The sequence below is a fragment of the Lycium barbarum genome, chromosome 12 (genome assembly GCF_019175385.1).
Source record: "Lycium barbarum isolate Lr01 chromosome 12, ASM1917538v2, whole genome shotgun sequence".
In the NCBI taxonomy this organism is placed as follows: Eukaryota; Viridiplantae; Streptophyta; class Magnoliopsida; order Solanales; family Solanaceae; genus Lycium; species Lycium barbarum.
The window spans coordinates 68,575,876-68,595,280 of NC_083348.1; the positions used below are offsets into that span (position 1 = coordinate 68,575,876).

Genomic DNA, 19,405 nt, shown 5'->3' on the forward strand with positions numbered 1-19,405 from the left:
TTTCAAAGCTACAAACAAAAAAGATAAAAATATATTTGAGAAGTGTGACATGATAGTCATAACAGATCGGTATGACTTCATGTTATATTAGACTTAGTTGTCTTGTTGGTTAAATCACAAAGCATACTTGATAGCTCCATGGTCAAGAATGGCGCTATAGAAGCCCTAAGAAGATCGTCGTCAAGGTCACAAGCTAAGGAGATGCAAGCCAAGGTTGTTGGGCTTCAATTGGAAATCAAAAGGATGCTTATCATGGAAGAAAAGCCCAAAAACGAGTCCAATAATTATGCAAAAGAATGGGCTAAATACTATACATATTTCATGATCCAAGTCCAAGCTCAAGAGGAGGAAGATTGGGCCCCACATGGGGCTGAAGTTTCTGCCCAAGAAAGGAATTAAATCCAACCCAAATTGGGTTGGAGAAAGTCACACGTACAAAAGTGACTTTTTGGGGCAACCTTCTCCTTATTCTATTAGGAAGAAGTGTGTCAATTATTTTACATGCTTTCCTAGTTTAATCCTAGTTAGGTTTTAGTATTTAATTATTTCCATAAAAGTAGATTCTAATCCCATTCTATTTGGGATAAGTTTCCCCTATATATAGGGGTGGATTTTGTTATTTTCAAGACACAAAAATATTATTATTATTGAGAGATTCTCTATTTTACACCTTTGTGTGGCTACTTTGGATTTATCTTGCAACCTTATAAGAACGATTTTTTTTAAGAGGTAAGATTAATTCGTACTTGATATCTTTGGTTCTTATTCGTCAATTAAAGAAGGTAATTAGTCTTATACTAATTATTGTCTCTAATTTCTTCGAAATAGGGGTCTAGATCACCTTTTGATATAAGTTCTTGAATTGACTCTACTAGTATCTTAATTAGTCTTAATCCGCTAATTTTGAATACTAAGACCAATTAGGGTTCTTATCACTTAATCTTGAAATTTGGGGATTTTATTCTTGAATTTCGCCTATCTTTATATTTTCGTCTTTAATCTTCATATTTTCGCTTCCGCATTATAATCTTATTTTGTTCAAGTAACACGATTCTTATCAAGTGGTATCAGAGCGGTGCTATCAAGGTTCCGTTCTTGATAATCTTGGGAGTTTCGTAAAAAAAAAAAAAAAAAAAAAAAAACGAAAATTCTCTTTTTCTTTTAGTAGCTTAAAATAGTAAAGCTATATAGCCAAAAAAAAAATCTTGCAAATTAAGAAACTCCATAGTTATTGTGTTTCTTGTTTTTTCCAACATCAAGAAGGAAAATCAAGAAGAGGGGAAATTTAAAAAAAAAAATAAAAAAAATCATACAAATTGGTCTTTTTCTTGTCTCGCCAAACCCAATCCGTCTGGGAGTTGGTAGTTTTTTTTTTTCTTTCTTCTACATCTTACTTCTAAAGGATTGTGCTAGTACGGTTTATATATAAATCCTAAAGGAACCAGCCAAAGGTAGTAATTTGAGTGGAAAAGGGCAAGAGAGGGTGAGATCAACTGAGGGAAAAAGTCGAATTGAGAGATATTTATTCCTTAATATTTTTTTTCAAGATGTCTCAAACAGGAAAGGAGAGTGAAGCGGGCACTCAAAACAACAACTTAGTCGAGATGCTCAGAATGATTACCGCTCGACTTGAAGCGTTAGAGGCAGCCCAAAATCCACCTAATCCGGTGAACATAGCCGATGTGCGGAGAATCCAACAACATCCGGTTCCTCAGGTTAGGAGACAAGCTGTTCGACCTCCTCAATTCCAACAAGGTGAGGATCAGTTTGGAGATAATGAGGACGAATTTGAGGAAGCTTACCAAAGGAGGAACGAAAGAAGGGCACCACGAGCTAGGGCTGAGGATGACAATCTTAGTAGCATTAAGATGAAGATCCCTACTTTCAAGGGAACAAGAGATGCAGACTTGTACCTTGATTGGGAGAGAAAGGTGGACGCCATCTTTGACTGTCATAACTACTCTGAAGGTAAGAAAGTTAAACTTGCTGTGGTTGAATTTTCTAACTATGCTGCTAGTTGGTGGAAGAAATATAGCAGAGACAGACTAGACAATGGAGAACCGCCCGTTGCGACATGGGACGAGATGAGGAGGGTTATGCGAAAGCGTTTTGTGCCATCACACTTTCAAAGAGATCTGCAACAACACCTTCAAACTCTTAGGCAAGGTTCTAAGTCTGTGGATGATTACTTTAAGGCTATGGATATGGCTATGATCCAAGCAAATTGTAATGAAGATGAGGAAGCCACTATGGCTAGGTTTCTTAATGGGTTAAATGGAGAAATAGCTGATAGAGTAGAATTGCAACAATATGTAAACTTAGATGAGTTGGTAGAGTTGGCTGAAAAAGTAGAAAAACAGATTAAAAGGAAGCAACAAGCTAGCTCATGGAAAAGTCGATCTACTGCAGCTCCAAGGAGGCCATGGCCAACACATGAGGAGAAAACTCTGCCCAAAGCACAAGATGATAAGGGCAAAGGTAAATGGGAGGCCAAAGATGGAGGTAAAACTTTTAACACAAAAACTTCTACTCCTTCTACACCTTCTAGTGCGATACAATGTTACAAATGTCAAGGGAGGGGACATAAGGCGTTTGAATGTCCAAATAGAAGAACTATATTAATTAAAGATAACGGGGAATATGAGAGTGAAAAAAGTGAGGGAGAAGAAGAAGAAGAAGAGGGTGTTGAGAGTGAGGACGAGAGAGATGTGGGTCCTCATGCTGAGGGAACTTTTTTGGGGGTAGTTAGGCGTCTTATGAACATTAATATGAGAGAGCTTGATGAGGCACAAAGAGAAAATATTTTTCATACACGATGTGGGATAAAGGGTAAAATTTGCTCTATGATAATTGACAATGGTAGTTGTGCTAATGTGGTGAGCGCATACGTGGTGGAGAAATTGGGAATTCCATGCACGAAACGTAAGACCAATTATAAGCTCCAATGGTTGAATGAATGTGGAGAGCTCAAGGTGAGTAAACAATGCATGATTTCTTTTTCTATTGGGGAGTATTCTGATGAAGTTCTCTGTGATGTTGTACCAATGCAAGTTTGTCATATTTTATTGGGACGACCCTGGCAATACGACAGATATGCTTCCCATTGTGGAAGGAGAAATAAGTACTCTCTTGAACATAAGGGAAAGAAGTATATTCTGGCACCCTTAACTCCTTCCGAAGTGTATGAAGACCAACAACGATTGAAAGAAACAATGGGAAAACATGGGGAAGGATAAAAAAAAAGAGTAAGATAAGAGAGGAAAAAAATCAAGTGAGGCGTGAGGAGAGAGAGGGCAGCGACGAGAGAAAATAAAAGGTGGGAAAGAGTGATAAAAAGGAAAGAATTGATGAGAGGAAAGAGGCTAAGGGTGAAAAAATAGTGAGCCTTGCAAAAGCCAAAGAGTGTTTACTTGCAAAAAAAGAGGGGCTGCCCATTATCTTGCTTACATATAGGGAAGTTATGATTAACACTAACGATTTAGCTCCTTCTTTGCCTAGTGTTGTTTCAAAACTTTTGCAGGATTTTGACGATGTCTTTCCTGAGGATATCCCTAAGGGGTTACCCCCTTTGAGAGGAATAGAACATCAAATTGACTTTGTGTCTGGATCTCAATTGCCGAATAGGCCTGCTTATAGAAGCAATCCCGATGAAACAAGGGAACTACAAAGACAGGTAGAAGAGTTGCTTGAAAAGGGATTTGTGAAAGAAAGTATGAGCCCGTGCTCTGTTCCCGTGCTTTTGGTACCCAAAAAAAATGGTACTTGGAGGATGTGTGTGGATTGTCGCGCCATCAACAAAATAACGGTAAAGTATCGCCATCCTATTCCCCGTCTAGATGATATGCTTGACCAATTGCATGGTTCTAAAATATTTTCTAAAATTGATTTAAAAAGTGGATACCACCAAATTCGAATGAATCCCGGAGATGAGTGGAAAACTGCTTTCAAAACTAAGTATGGCTTGTATGAGTGGTTAGTGATGCCGTTTGGTTTAACTAATGCACCTAGTACTTTCATGAGACTAATGAACCATATCTTTAAGGATTTTCATGGCAAATTTGTTGTGGTCTATTTTGATGATATTCTGATCTTTTCAACCTCTCTTGAAGAACATGTGGAACACTTGAGGTTAGTTTTTGATGTGCTTAGGGAGCAAAAATTGTATGCTAATTTGTCAAAGTGCACGTTTTGTGTTGATAAAGTAATCTTTCTTGGTTTTGTTGTTAGCTCAAAGGGTGTTGAGGTTGATGTAGATAAAATTAAAGCAGTTAAAGAATGGCCTACACCTAAGAGCGTGACGAAAGTTAGGAGTTTTCATGGACTTGCTAGTTTTTATAGGAGATTTGTGAGGGACTTTAGTACAATTGATGCACCATTAACTGAAGTCATAAAAAAGGATAATACTTTTAATTGGGGAAAAGAACAAGACCATGCATTTAATGTCTTGAAGGATAAGTTGTGTTCTGCACCTTTGTTGCAATTACCTGATTTTTCTAAATCCTTTGAAATTGAATGTGATGCTAGTGGAAAAGGTATAGGGGTTGTTTTAATGCAAGATTCTAAGCCTATTGCATATTTTAGTGAGAAATTGAGTGGAGCTACATTGAATTATTCTACTTATGATCGTGAGTTATACGCATTGGTAAGGGCTTTGGCTACTTGGCAACATTATATGTGGCCGCGTGAGTTTGTGATAAAGACTGACCATGAGTCATTGAGGTACTTCAAAAGGCCAAGCTAAGTTGAGTAGGCGACATGCCAAGTGGGTGGAGTTCATTGAAACGTTTCCTTATGTGATTTCATACAAGCAAGGTAAGGACAATGTGGTGGCTGATGCATTATCCCGCAGGTACGTTCTTGTCTCTACTCTTACTTCTAAACTAATGGGATTTGAGCACATTAAAGGGTTGTATCTTGATGATTCCGAGTTTGGGGTTGCTTATGCTGCATGTTTGAAGGGACCCTTTGAGAAGTTCACTGTACGTGATGGGTTCCTTTTCAAGGAAAATAAGTTGTGTGTTCCAATATGTTCATTGCGTGAGGTTTTTGTAAAAGAGGCACATTGCGGGGGTCTTATGGGACATTTTGGAGTGCCAAAGACCTTAGATATATTTGCTGAAAATTTCTTTTGGCCTGGCATGCGCAAGGATGTAGAAAAATTTTGTGCACAATGTTTAGAATGTAAACATGCTAAATCTAGGGTTTTGCCACATGGGTTGTACACGCCTTTACCTGTTCCGATTTCACCTTGGATAGATATCTCTATGGATTTTGTCTTAGGTTTGCCGAAAACAAAGTATGGTAAGGATAGTGTATTTGTTGTGGTGGATAGATTCTCTAAGATGGCTCGTTTCATTCCATGCTTGAAAACTAATGATGCTTCTCATGTGGCTGATTTGTTTGTTAAAGAAATTGTGAAATTACATGGAATACCTATAACTATTGTTAGTGATAGGGATGTTAAGTTTTTGAGCCACTTTTGGCGTGTTCTTTGGGGAAGGCTAGGGACCAAATTGTTGTTTTCTACTTCTTGTCACCCACAAACTGATGGGCAAACTGAGGTGGTGAATAGAACTTTAGGTAACATGTTGCGAGCTGTTTTGAAAGGTAAATTAACTTCTTGGGAGGATCACTTGCCTTTGGTGGAATTTGCATATAATAGAACTATTCATTCTTCTACTGGGTCTTCTCCTTTTGAAGTTGTTTATGGTTTTAATCCCCTTACTCCTCTTGATTTAGTGCCATTGCCTACTAATGATGTTGCTAGTCTTGATGGAACAAATAAAGCTGAGATGATGAGAAAAATACATGAGCGAACTAGACTGGCCATTGAAAAGAGGAATGAGCAAGTTGCTTCGAGAAGAAACAAAGGACGAAAACAAGTCATCTTTGAGCCTGGGGACTCAGTTTGGGTTCACATGAGGAAAGAAAGGTTTCCTTCTAAAAGGAAGTCTAAATTGCATGCTAGAGGTGATGGAACCTTCAAAGTTCTTGAGCGAATTGGAGACAATGCTTACAAGTTGGACCTGCCTGGTGAGTATCAAGTAAGTGCTACTTTCAATGTTGCTGACTTGTCCTTGTTTGATGAAGGGTTAAATTCGAGGACGAATTATTTTCAAGAAGAGGGGGATGATAGCTCCATGGTCAAGAATGGCGCTATAGAAGCCCTAAGAAGATCGTCGTCAAGGTCACAAGCTAAGGAGATGCAAGCCAAGGTTGTTGGGCTTCAATTGGAAATCAAAAGGATGCTTATCATGGAAGAAAAGCCCAAAAACGAGTCCAATAATTATGCAAAAGAATGGGCTAAATACTATACATATTTCATGATCCAAGTCCAAGCTCAAGAGGAGGAAGATTGGGCCCCACATGGGGCTGAAGTTTCTGCCCAAGAAAGGAATTAAATCCAACCCAAATTGGGTTGGAGAAAGTCACACGTACAAAAGTGACTTTTTGGGGCAACCTTCTCCTTATTCTATTAGGAAGAAGTGTGTCAATTATTTTACATGCTTTCCTAGTTTAATCCTAGTTAGGTTTTAGTATTTAATTATTTCCATAAAAGTAGATTCTAATCCCATTCTATTTGGGATAAGTTTCCCCTATATATAGGGGTGGATTTTGTTATTTTCAAGACACAAAAATATTATTATTATTGAGAGATTCTCTATTTTACACCTTTGTGTGGCTACTTTGGATTTATCTTGCAACCTTATAAGAACGATTTTTTTTAAGAGGTAAGATTAATTCGTACTTGATATCTTTGGTTCTTATTCGTCAATTAAAGAAGGTAATTAGTCTTATACTAATTATTGTCTCTAATTTCTTCGAAATAGGGGTCTAGATCACCTTTTGATATAAGTTCTTGAATTGACTCTACTAGTATCTTAATTAGTCTTAATCCGCTAATTTTGAATACTAAGACCAATTAGGGTTCTTATCACTTAATCTTGAAATTTGGGGATTTTTTTCTTGAATTTCGCCTATCTTTATATTCTCGTCTTTAATCTTCATATTTTCGCTTCCGCATTATAATCTTATTTTGTTCAAGTAACCCGATTCTTATCAATACTAAATCATCGTGATTTCAAAAATACAAACAAAGAAGTATGTAGCATGCAAATCATGACAAACATATATGACTTCATGTTATATACAACCTTGATGTTCTGTTGAAATAGTTAAAAATCATACTGAATCGTCATAAATTTACAGGGACCATAGCTTATTTTGGATGCTTGCAATATACCGCCTTCTATTTCAACAGAAAATATGTCATTTGCTTTCCTGGTTAATTCAAACATGCCTATTTTTGCAATATATGCAAATACGGGGACAAAAAATGAATACTAGAGCAATTGAATAGTTTTTTGAATGAAGAATTCCAGAAATTACGAAATAAAAAAAGGGCAGCCCGGTGCACTAAGCTCCTGCTATACGCTGTTTCTGGGAAGGGCCGGACCAAAAGGGTATATTGTATGCATCCTTACCCTGCATTTCTGCAAGAGGTTGTTTCCACGGCTTGAACCCATGACCTCCGGGTCACGTGACAACAACCTTACTAGTTGCACCAAGGCTTCCCTTCACGGAGATTACGAAATAAAATTCATATTTACAATAACTCGCGCTAGATTTCACTTTTAATATATAGAAACAAAATCTTCACATAAATATACACAATCTTCAATAAGATCCGCAAAATAGAGATAATTTGAAGATTTATAGCCACTAATCACACGCTTTATTCCTCCTCACCTTTCTTCTTATCTTCTCTCCCAGAGTTTTCAAGCACACCTCCAATGGCTTCTTTAAATTCATGCTCTATAATTTGATGAATGGTTGAAGAAATATTTGAAGAATCACCATTAATGACTCATTTGAAGCTTCTGTTCAAATCTGAATCTTGTCAGTTATTTTCTGAGTGGGGGTGGTTGTAATTCGTTTGGAACATCTCGGCGAGGCCATATACAACATTTGGGAAACATTGGAGGTAATTAATTTGAATTGGATTGAAATCAAAATTCAGAGTTGTGAAACGCCATTACAGCATTGTTTATCACGTGTAAGGGTGCTAGTGGGCCGGGTCGGCCCGGTCCTTTCTTGGTACTGACCCGATCTCATTGGTTTTAGGGGGATGAGGTGGGCCCTAGGAAAAATCCTAGTTGGCCCCGGACCGGTCAGGCCCGGTCCCGTCCAGTTCAATTTCGCAATTTTTTTTTTTTAAATCCAGCTGTTGGGACAGCTCCCCCCCCCCCCCCCCCCAACAACCCTCCAAACTTTTTAAACCCTAAACATTAATATATGACATTTTGGCCCTAGTCCTAAACTATAAATACCCCTCCATCCTTATTCATTTTCACACAATTCTCTCTCTCTCTCTCTCTGTCTGTCTAATATTTGCTAATCATCTTTAGTGAAATAATTTTATTTTTGTGAATTGGGCAATACTTGGAGCAACTTTCAAGCTTCAAGTGACCAAGTCTCAATTTTAACATTTATGGTTACGTTTGCTTTTATGGAGACGTTTAGTACACTCGTTCCATCCCTTAATTTATTTAATTCTCGCATTTAATTTGTGTCTTTTATTTCAATTAATTCATACCTTTTTCATTATATTTTGAAAATCACGTCTACTAAAAAAATGATGGTTGTGACTATCCCTAATCCTTTTAGTGATAAAGGTGGTATTAGTAGTAAATAATATATATATATATATATATATATATATATATATATATGGCACGGTATGTCATGTATATAATATTGACGTACGTGATATACATGTGATATATACAAAGATATGTGTATAGTGAAGATGCATACACATAGATACACAAGACATACAACGACAACTGCCACTAAAAATTTGTCCAAACCCACCTTTAGTTTCCATCAAGTTGCCTCAAATTTGAGATATAAGCTCCTTAAGATTTACCATATTTTTAAGTTTTAACCAACACCCAATGAAAAACAATTCAAAAAATCCAGATTCAAAAATTCAAGTTTAAAGCTCGTAATTCAAATTCAAGTTATGTGGTTTCTACCTCATAACAATTCTCAAATCAGAACTGGAACACACCTCTCAACTTTGAATAACAACCACCAAATAGAGTTTCAACAACAATTAATCTCAAATTTCGCAAAATTCTAGCCCCAACTTCAAATAGAAAGAAATCTAGCAGCTAAGTCAAGCGACCGAGTAAAGTTTAACTACTTCGTTCCATTTCATATTCCAAAATCCCATTAGTATTAAACCGGGTCGTTGGTACATATTGAAAGAGAGAAACAAATGAATTGGAGGGAGATAGAAATTTGAGAAAATTGGAAGAGATAAGTTTTATCAAAATTTGAGTCTAAGATCAAGATGTACAATATAGGATTAAACTGCTACAAGTTGAAAAGAATTATACAGTATTAAATTAGATAATTATTTATTTAAAAATATCATTATAATACTCCTAAATCATGTGACAATAAAATTTCCTTTTCTGAGAGTATTTGAGGTGCGGACAGAATGGGGTCAGATTTTCAAATTCACAAAGCCCAAATACCTTCCAGGAGTTTGTTTGGTTCAGAGAAGCAAGCCCAAACAGCATTTTGGATTTCGAATTCCAACACAATATCTCCAGGGTAGGTAGGTAGGGTCGATTTACTCTTTTGCTAAGAAAGACGATCCAAGCTGTGCAATCACTTTCCGGCGAATCCAAACGCTCCTCTATCCCTTTTTACTGTGGCAAAAATCAAGCTGTAAGTTTCTAGATTTCCTACTTTCCATCTTTTAACATAATTTTTTTTGTCACTGATTTTGAGTGAATTGACAACAAAACCCTACTTTGATGCCTATTGGAGATATTTTCTAAGTGTTGCATTTAGCTATGTCTGTTAACAACAACAATAACCCTAACAAGAACATTGGAGGTTCATCCTCTTTTGGAAATTCACCACCTGGAAATCCAATTGCACATCTCCAATCACAATCACAACCCCAACCCCAACAACAACAGCAGATGCCCGGTTTTCCGGGTTCATTTCAGTTATCTCAGCTATCTGCAGCACATGCTCAAGCCATTGCTCAAGCACAATCGAAAGTTCAGGCACACGCACAAGCTCAAGCTCAAGCTCAAGCTCAAGCACAGGCTGCCCATGCCCAATTTCAGGCCCAATTACAAGCTCAGGGTTTGTCCCTTAGCCAGGCCCATGCTCTTGGCAATCTCGGGTCAGGAAGCGGGTCTGCGAAGCGGTTGCCTCAGAAGCCTCCGGTGAGGCCGCCTGCGTTTACGACTACTAATACGGTGTCACCGATGAGGACGATGGACCTTTCGGCTGCTGCTCGTAGGAAAAAACAGAAGCTACCCGAGAAGCATTTGCACGAGAAGGTGGCGGCTATTTTGCCTGAATCTGCGCTTTATACTCAGTTACTTGAGTTTGAATCTAGGGTTGATTCCGCTTTAGCGAGAAAGAAAGTTGATATCCAGGAGGCATTGAAGAATCCGCCTACTATTCAGAAAACGCTTCGGATTTATGTGTTTAATACTTTTGCTAATCAGATTAGGACTATTCCTAAGAAGCCAAATGCTGAACCTCCTACGTGGACACTTAAGATTGTAGGAAGGATTATGGAGGAGGGTATGGATCCTGATCAAGCTGCCATGTTTCAGAAATCTAGCCCCATGTACCCAAAGTTTTCGACTTTCTTTAAAAGAGTCTCTATTTCGTTGGACCAGAAACTATATCCTGATAACCATATTATTATATGGGATTCTGCGCGATCGCCTGCACCTCAGGATGGTTTCGAGGTCAAAAGAAAGGGAGAACAAGAGTTCACTGTTAATTTAAGACTGGAATTGAATTACATGCCTGAGAAATACAAACTCTCACCAGCTTTAACTGAAGTGTTGGGTATTGAGGTTGAGACTCGCACAAGAATTATCTCTTCTATCTGGCATTATGTTAAGGCTCGAAAGTTGCAGAACCCTGATGATCCTTCTTTCTTCAACTGCGATCCTCCACTTCAGAAAGTTTTTGGGGAAGGAAAGGTTAAGTTCAATGCAGTCACGCAAAAGATCACACCTCATTTGTCTCCTCCACAACCAATACATTTGGAACATAGGATTAAACTTTCTGGAAATAATCCTGCTGGAACTGCATGTTACGATGTATTGGTTGATGTGCCGTTCCCTATCCAGAGGGAACTGAATGCTCTGCTGGCCAATACAGAAAAGACCAAAGAGATTGAAGCTTGTGATGAAGCAATTTGTTCTGCCATAAGGAAGATCCATGAGCATCGAAGGAGAAGGGCCTTTTTTCTCGGTTTTAGTCAATCTCCTATTGAGTTTATTAATGCACTTCTAGAATCCCAGAGTAAGGATCTGAAAGCTGTTGCTGGGGAGGCAAGTCGGAATGCTGAGAAAGAGCGTCGGTCTCAGTTTTATAGCCAACCATGGTATTTAATTCTTGGCCTGCTGCAACTAGATTTTACTTGTCCTTGCTTTTTAGTCCATTATATTCTTGGAAGTGAAATTGCTTATTATCATACGGAGTAGCTTAAAATTTGAAGTTTTGGAAATTTGGTAAAGACAACAATTCTCACCAAGGACAAAAGTTATATAACATAGATTAACCCCAATACATATTTATCTCCTTAGCTGGATTAAATTAAGAACTGGTGAAATTCAGTTGCAATTACATTGTTTATTTTTCATGTGATTTTGTCACAGGTCATGTCATTTTTGTTCTATTTCATTGCACTAACTTCTGTTCTAGTTACCTCCCTTTAATTTTAAGTGCCCTTTAAGATATCAGCACAAATGACATATGGAAGGGTCATTTATCAAAGAAGTTAAAGATACATTAAAAGGTTCTTAATATCACTCGAAATCAAACTTAAAACTAAAGAAAGGAGGGTTAACAAGACAAATTAACCAAAGGGACAATTTTTTAAGACTAGATAGCTGGTTGGTGTAATCAACCCTTTTATTCGAGATATTGTGGACCTCATTACGATTGTTGGTAGCCTGTCTAAGGTGCACAATTATGCAATGTTGAAATGATGTACGGAGACACTAATGGATATTATTTTTCATTGCCAGGGTTGAGGATGCTGTTATCCGCTACATTAATCGCAAGCCAGCTTCTGATGCACCTGGAAGTGGATGAACTGAACTGGATTCTTGCATAGTAGACATCCTAGCATTGTTATCTCAAAAAGTTCAGAATGTAGGTTTTGCTCGCATTATCGGGTTGGGGTGTGTGTGGGGGGGTGGGGGTGGGGGGTGGGGGGGGGGGAGGTAGAGGGAAGAACTCTTGTGGAACAAGCCTTAAATATGCTTGTCTGTTCAAGCGTCTCCTCGCGTTATGGATAGAAAGTTCAGTATTTGTACTTTCATAATTGAAAAAAATCTTTGTTGTTATGTGCGACAAAGCATGTAAAAGTGAGGATATCTGGATCTTTAATATCTGATGATAGGACTTAGATTATTGATCTTCATTAGTATTCCAGCTTTCCAATGTCACTGTATTGTTACTGTCCGTTTGTTATTCCATCACTCTCTTGTCCAGCCGTTGTTTTTCTTCACCCGGTGTTCGGTATTTGTTTTGGGGCTGGACTAATTCGGATTCGCGTCGGGAGGTTCAACTTTGTGTTAAAGCTTTCCCAGGGGCGTCCGAACCCATTTTACCAGAAAGTTATATTATACGTACAAGATTGATTTATATATATATAAATATATACAGAGAGAGAGTAAATGTTGAATCTCCTGCTGAACTTCCTACAAAAGGCTACTCCTGCTGACTCGATATCCTTTGGGATTGTTTCGAAAACGTTTTGATTTGCTTCTTTCAAAAGTATTTTTGAAAGAAGATTGTTAAAAAAAATTGTACTTGGGTGTCAGAAATTGTCCTATTACTAAAGAAAAGTAATCCCCAATCTAGATTTCCTAGAGTTACTGGAAATGTTTTCCAAAAAACGGCGTTTGGTTGGTGTTTGTTTGTACTCTTTTTTTAAGAATAAGTTGTTTAGAAATTTTTATGAATGGTGGATGGGGAAAAAAGTCATTTGGGTTTTTCAAAAACCATTTTTCGAAACACTCTTTCTAATAGAAATTCTTCGAAAAAGTTTATTCATTTTTTTTTTCCCTCTAAAAATGGACTACAATGCTACAAACCATGTCGTAGGATTATTAAAAACATGGGCTACCCATTCATGCTCTTTTCTTTTTGCTGCCATAGTAGATACGCTCCTTCACCTAAAGGTGAATATAACACTGAATAAACATTTTAAATCTACTAGCCTGTTATGAAATATAGAATGAATGTTCACTACACAAATATAATGCCTCTTCCATTATCTTCCACCATATTAATGGTTCTTCCATTATCTTTCACCATATTAATGGTTCTTCCATTATCTCATATATTGAATGCATATGTAGCACTATAAATAGAGGCATAAGTTTTCATATGTAATGTACTTGAAACACATTTTGGAAGAATAATAAAATTTCTCCTCTTTGTCACTCTATGTTTATAGTTTCCATCATTTAATATTATTACTCTTTTAGTTTCATTTTATAACACGTTATCAGCACGAGACTCTGCTGTTCCGAGCAAATACTTTAAAAGCCTCGAAGGTATTGACTTTCTATTTCCCTTTACTAATGGCAAATCTTACTAAACGTGAATTTGTAGCCTTAGGTATATCCGGCAATAGCTATATGTCTTGGATTCTTGATGCCGAAATTCACCTTAATGCGATGGGTCTGGCAGACACCATCAAAGATAAAAATGAGGCATCAAACCAAGACCGTGCCAAGGCAATGATATTCCTTCGCCATCACCTTGATGAGGACTTGAAAATGGAATATATCACTGTTAAAGATCCTCTTACTCTGTGGAATAATTTAAAAGATAGATATGACCACCTGAAGATGGTCATACTTCCACAAGCACGTTTTGATTGGCTCCATTTAAGGCTACAAGATTTTAAATCTATTAAAGCATATAATTCTGTCATGTTTAAAATTATTTCTCAGTTGAAATTATGTGGTGAAAATATCACTGATCATGATATGCTGGAGAAAACATTCTCCACTTTTCCTGCCTCGAGTATGCTCCTGCAGCAGCAATACCGAGAAATGAAGTTCAAGAAATATTCTGATCTAATCGCACATCTTCTAGTGGCTGAACAACATAATGAATTATTAATGAAAAATCATGAAAGCCGACCCACTGGTACTGCCCCATTCCCTGAAGTGAATGAGGCAAATTTTCGCCATTCTAGGCGTGGAAGAGGTTGTGGCCCCAGTCGTGGTCAAGGAAGAAATTTTAATCATGATTCTCGTCTTGCACCAAATAATACCCTTCACCACCAGCAGTGTAAAAGGAAGGATGAAAAGTATGAAACTGGGCAAAAGAAAAATTCAGAAAATAAATGCTTCCGATGTGGAGGAAAGGGGCACTGGTCACGTACCTGTTGTACGCCAAAGCACCTAATTGTGCTGTATCAAGCCTCTCTCAAAAGGGCAGAAAAGGAAGTCGAAGCAAATTTTATTTCTGAAGATAATGTTAAGCCCATGCATCTAGATGTGGCAGATTTCTTTGAACTCCCTGAAGGAAAAATAGATCATTTGATCGGTGATGGATCTGTAAAAACTTAGATAGTTCATACGTGTCGTTTGTATGTGGTTATGTTTCCATGTTTATGTAAATAAAGTGTGTGTAATGCTTTGCTTAAATAGTAATATATGTAATAAAATGTGTGTAATGCTTTGCCTAATCATAATATCTACTTCGATATTCACTTTATCTATTATTTCATTTTGAAGAATCTATGGAAATTTCTCAAATTTTATTTGGATCAATGACCAATCATGAAGATATTTGTGTGATTGATAGTGCAACAACACATGCCATATTCAAAGATGAGAAATACTTTTCTCATTTGCGTAGAAAAAGGGGAAATATTAATACAATTTCTGGCAATTCGAAATTGATTGAAGGCTCCGAAAGAGCTACTATATTTCTGACTAAGGGGATGAAACTTGTTATAGAAGATGCATTATTCTCTTCTAAATCCCCAAGAAACTTGTTAAGTTTCAAAGATATCCGCCGTAATGGATATCACGCTGAGACATTAAACGAAATAAATGATGAATATCTTGCCATTACAAAGAATGCCTCCGGCCAGAAATATGTTTTGGAGAAATTGCCAACTTTGTCTTCTGGTCTGTATTATGCAAAAATTAGTACAATTGAAGCACACTCGATCGTAAACCATAAGTTTAATGATTCAAGTACTTTTGTGCTTTGGCATGACCGAATAGGTCACCCTGGATCAATAATGATGAGACGAATTATTGAAAATTCAAATGGGCATCCACTTAAGAACCTGAAGATTCTTGAAAGTGGTGAATTTTCATGTGCTGCTTGTTATCAGGGTAAGTTGATAGCTAAGCCATCACCAATGAAAGTTGACATTGAATCCCCTGCTTTTCTAGAACGTATACATGGGGATATATGTGGACCTATTCATCCACCTTGTGGGTCATTCAGATATTTTATGGTCCTAATAGATGCATCTTCAAGATGGTCTCATGTGTGCCTCCTATCATCTCGAAACCTGGCGTTTGCGAAATTATTGGCACAAATAATACGCTTAAGGGCACAGTGTCCGGATTATCCCATTAAGGCTATACGCCTCGATAATGCCGGAGAATTTACGTCTCAATCTTTTGATGATTATTGTTTATCAGTTGGGATAAAAGTTGAACATCCTGTAGCACATGTTCATACCCAAAATGGCCTTGCTGAGTCATTTATTAAACGACTACAATTGATAGCAAGACCACTACTTATGAAAACACGATTGCCCACTACCGTCTGGGGACATGCTATCTTACATGCAGCATCTCTTATTCGTCTCAGACCGACTCATTATAATAAATACTCCCCGTCACAATTAGTATTTGGTCATGAACCAAATATTGCTCATCTCCGAATCGTTGGTTGTGCTGTATATGTGCCTGTAGCACCACCACAGCGTACTAAGATGGGCCCCCAAAGAAGGTTAGGTATATATGTTGGGTTTGAATCACCCTCTATTATTCGCTATCTTGAGCCATTGACGGGAGATTTATTCACTGCCCGATTTGCAGATTGTCGATTTGATGAAACAAATTTTCCACAATTAGGGGGAGAGAGAAAAGAAATCAAAAGAGAAATTGTGTGGAAAGTTCCATCACTATCTCATTTTGATCCACGTGCCCCCATATGTGAACAGGAGATCCAGAAGATCATTCACTTGCAAAAAATAGCAAATCAAATGCCAGACGCCTTTACTAATTTGAAAAGGATAACTAAGTCACATATCCCTGCAGAGAATGTGTCTATCCGAATTGATGTCCCAAAGGGAAAATCTACTAGTGTCATAGCCTTTGAATCTCATGCACGCCTGAAGCGTGGTAGGCCATTGGGTTCTAAGGATAAAAATCCTAGAAAAAGAAACACGAAAAATGATCAAAATGACACTATGAAAGAATATCATGAAGATATTCAAGATCTGACTAATCCTGATACTCCTGAAGATATTAGGGAACCCGAGACTCAAGTAAATAAAGAACTATCATTGAGTTCTTCTGGTGATGGGATAAATTTGAATCGATCGAAGATTATGGTGGATAATGTTTTTGCATATAATGTTGCACTAAATATTATGAAAGACATTGACGATCAGGAACCCCAATCTGTTGAAGAATGTCGACGAAGATATAATTGGTCAAAATGGCAAGAGGCAGTTCAATCAGAATTGAATTCACTTGCCAAACGTGAGGTTTTTGGACCTGTAGTCCAAACGCCTAATGGTGTAAAACCAATTGGCCATAAATGGGTTTTTGTGCGAAAAAGGAATGAGAGAAATGAAATTGTGAGATACAAGGCACGCCTTGTTGCACAAGGATTCTTTCAACGACCCGGTATCGACTATGAAGAAACATATTCACCCGTTATGGATGGCATAACATTTCGATATCTCATCAGTTTAGCTGTACATGAAAACCTTGAAATACATCTGATGGATGTGGTTACAGCTTACCTTTATGGCTCACTTGATAATGAAGTCTATATGAAAATTCCTGAAGGATTTAAAATGCCTGAAGCAATTAACTCAAAGTCTCGGGAGATGTATTCAATCAGATTACAAAGATCGTTGTATGGTCTAAACCAATCAGGGTGCATGTGGTACAATCGCTTCAATGAATACTTGGTAAAAGAAGGTTATATAAATGATGCCATTTGTCCATGTGTTTTTATTAAGAAAACAAAATCAGAGTTCGTTATAATCGTTGTTTATGTTGATGACATAAACCTAATTGGAACTCCAAAAGAGCTCCAAAAGGCGATTGAATATTTAAAGAAAGAATTTGAGATGAAAGATTTGGGAAAAGCAAAACTTTGTCTTGGTTTGCAGATTGAACATTTGATAGATGGGATCTTTATCCATCAATCTGCTTATACCGAAAAGGTTTTAAAACGATTTTACATGGACAATGCGCATCCTTTAAGTACTCCAATGATTGTTCGCTCACTTGAAATGAGTAAAGATCTGTTCCGACCTCAAGAAGAAAATGAAGAGCTTCTTGGTCCTGAAGTACCATATCTTAGTGCAATTGGTGCACTTATGTATCTTGCTAACGCTACAAGACATGACATAGCGTTCTCTGTTAATTTGCTAGCATGATATAACTCTTCTCCTACACGAAGACATTGGAATGGAGTTAAGCATATATTGCAATATCTGAAGGGAACTAGCAATATGGGTCTGTTTTATACTAACAAAGGTAGTACAGATCTTGTTGGTTATGCAAATGCAGGTTATTTATCTGATCCACATAAAGCTCGATCTCAAACAGGCTATCTGTTTACATGCGGAGGTACTGCTATATCATGGCGATCCACAAAGCAGTCCATTGTTGCTACTTCTTCGAATCATGCTGAGATAATAGCTATTCATGAAGCAAGTAGAGAATGTGTGTGGTTGAGATCAGTGATACATTTCATCAGAGAAAGATGTGGCTTGAAGTGTGATATAAAATTACCCACAGTATTATATGAAGATAATGCTGCATGCATAACTCAATTAAAAGGAGGATTTATAAAAGGAGATAGAACGAAGCATATTTCACCAAAGTTATTTTTCACACATGATCTCCAGAAGAAAGGTGATATTGATGTGCAACAAATTCGTTCAAGTGACAATCCTGCAGATTTGTTCACCAAATCTTTGCCAACTTCAACTCTTGAGAAAATGATATTCAATATTGGAATGCGAAGACTCCGACATTTGAATATTAGTCTTCGTCAGGGGGAGTGAAATACGCGTTGTACTCTTTTTTCCTTAACCAAGTTTTGTCCCATTGGGTTTTCTTGGTAAGGTTTTTAATGAGGCAGCTCTCAAAGCGTATTACTAGATATGTGTACTCTTTTTCCTTCATTGAGGCTTTTTCCCACAGGGTTTTTCCTAATAAGGTTTTTAACGATACACATCATCTATGGACATCCAAGGGGGAGTGTTATGAAATATAGAATGGATGTCCACTACACAAATATAATGCCTCTTCCATTATCTTCCACCATATTAATGGTTCTTCCATTATCTTCCACCATATTAATGGTTCTTCCATTATCTCATATATTGAATGCATATGTAGCACTATAAATAGAGGCATAAGTTTTCATATGTAATGTACTTGAAACACATTTTGGAAGAATAATAAAATCTCTCCTCTTTATCACTCTATGTTTATAGTTTTCATCTTTTAATAGTATTACTCTTTTAGTTTCATTTTATAACATAGCCTTTGTTGTAGCCCGTATAAATTATAAGCTTTTCTTTTTTGCACATTTCCACCTTGACAACATTTCTCTTCGAAAAGAAATTGAAACGAAATATGAAGAAACTCTACCCATAGTTTGATTACGCTTAACAATCAACTCAGATGTTAATGAAAGATATATTCTCCAGTGTTTTAAAAGGCGGGAGCGTAAGGCAGGGCGTTTTACATACGCCTCGAGGCACGGGGCGTAAGCCCCATGGGTATTTAATTTTTAGTATTTCTTAAAATAATATAATTACAATAAATATTTTTAAATAGGTAAAATTACATAAAAAAATAAAAGAAAACTGTAAATAAATGAAATATATATATATATATATATATATATATATATATATATATATATATATATATATATATATGTATGTATGTATATGTGTGTGTGTGTGAGCGCACACGCGCGCTTGATCCTCACAAAAAAATGATCAAAGCAATCCATTATACACCGCTTATAACTTGTAATTATATATAACATAATTTTACAAGTATAAACAATACAATGAAATAAAAGCTATTATGAAATG

At 37.0% G+C, this 19,405-nt stretch overlaps 1 protein-coding gene across 1 annotated transcript; it reads left to right on the forward strand.

The window, feature by feature from the left end:
• Positions 1-9,350: 9,350 nt before the first annotated feature.
• On the forward strand, positions 9,351-12,481 carry LOC132621701 (SWI/SNF complex component SNF12 homolog). Its single transcript, XM_060336057.1, has 2 exons — positions 9,351-11,437; positions 12,084-12,481. The coding sequence occupies exons 1-2, from the start codon at positions 9,870-9,872 to the stop codon at positions 12,148-12,150; spliced, it is 1,635 nt and encodes a 544-aa protein (XP_060192040.1). The 5' UTR covers positions 9,351-9,869; the 3' UTR covers positions 12,151-12,481.
• Positions 12,482-19,405: the final 6,924 nt, after the last annotated feature.

Excerpts from the sequence above, each read along its gene's own strand:
- LOC132621701 (XM_060336057.1), top strand. The coding sequence starts at position 9,870 with ATGTCTGTTAACAACAACAATAACCCTAACAAGAACATTGGAGGTTCA. Across the intron at positions 11,438-12,083 it reads CAGTTTTATAGCCAACCATG|GGTTGAGGATGCTGTTATCC; the intron begins GTATTTAATTCT and ends TTTCATTGCCAG.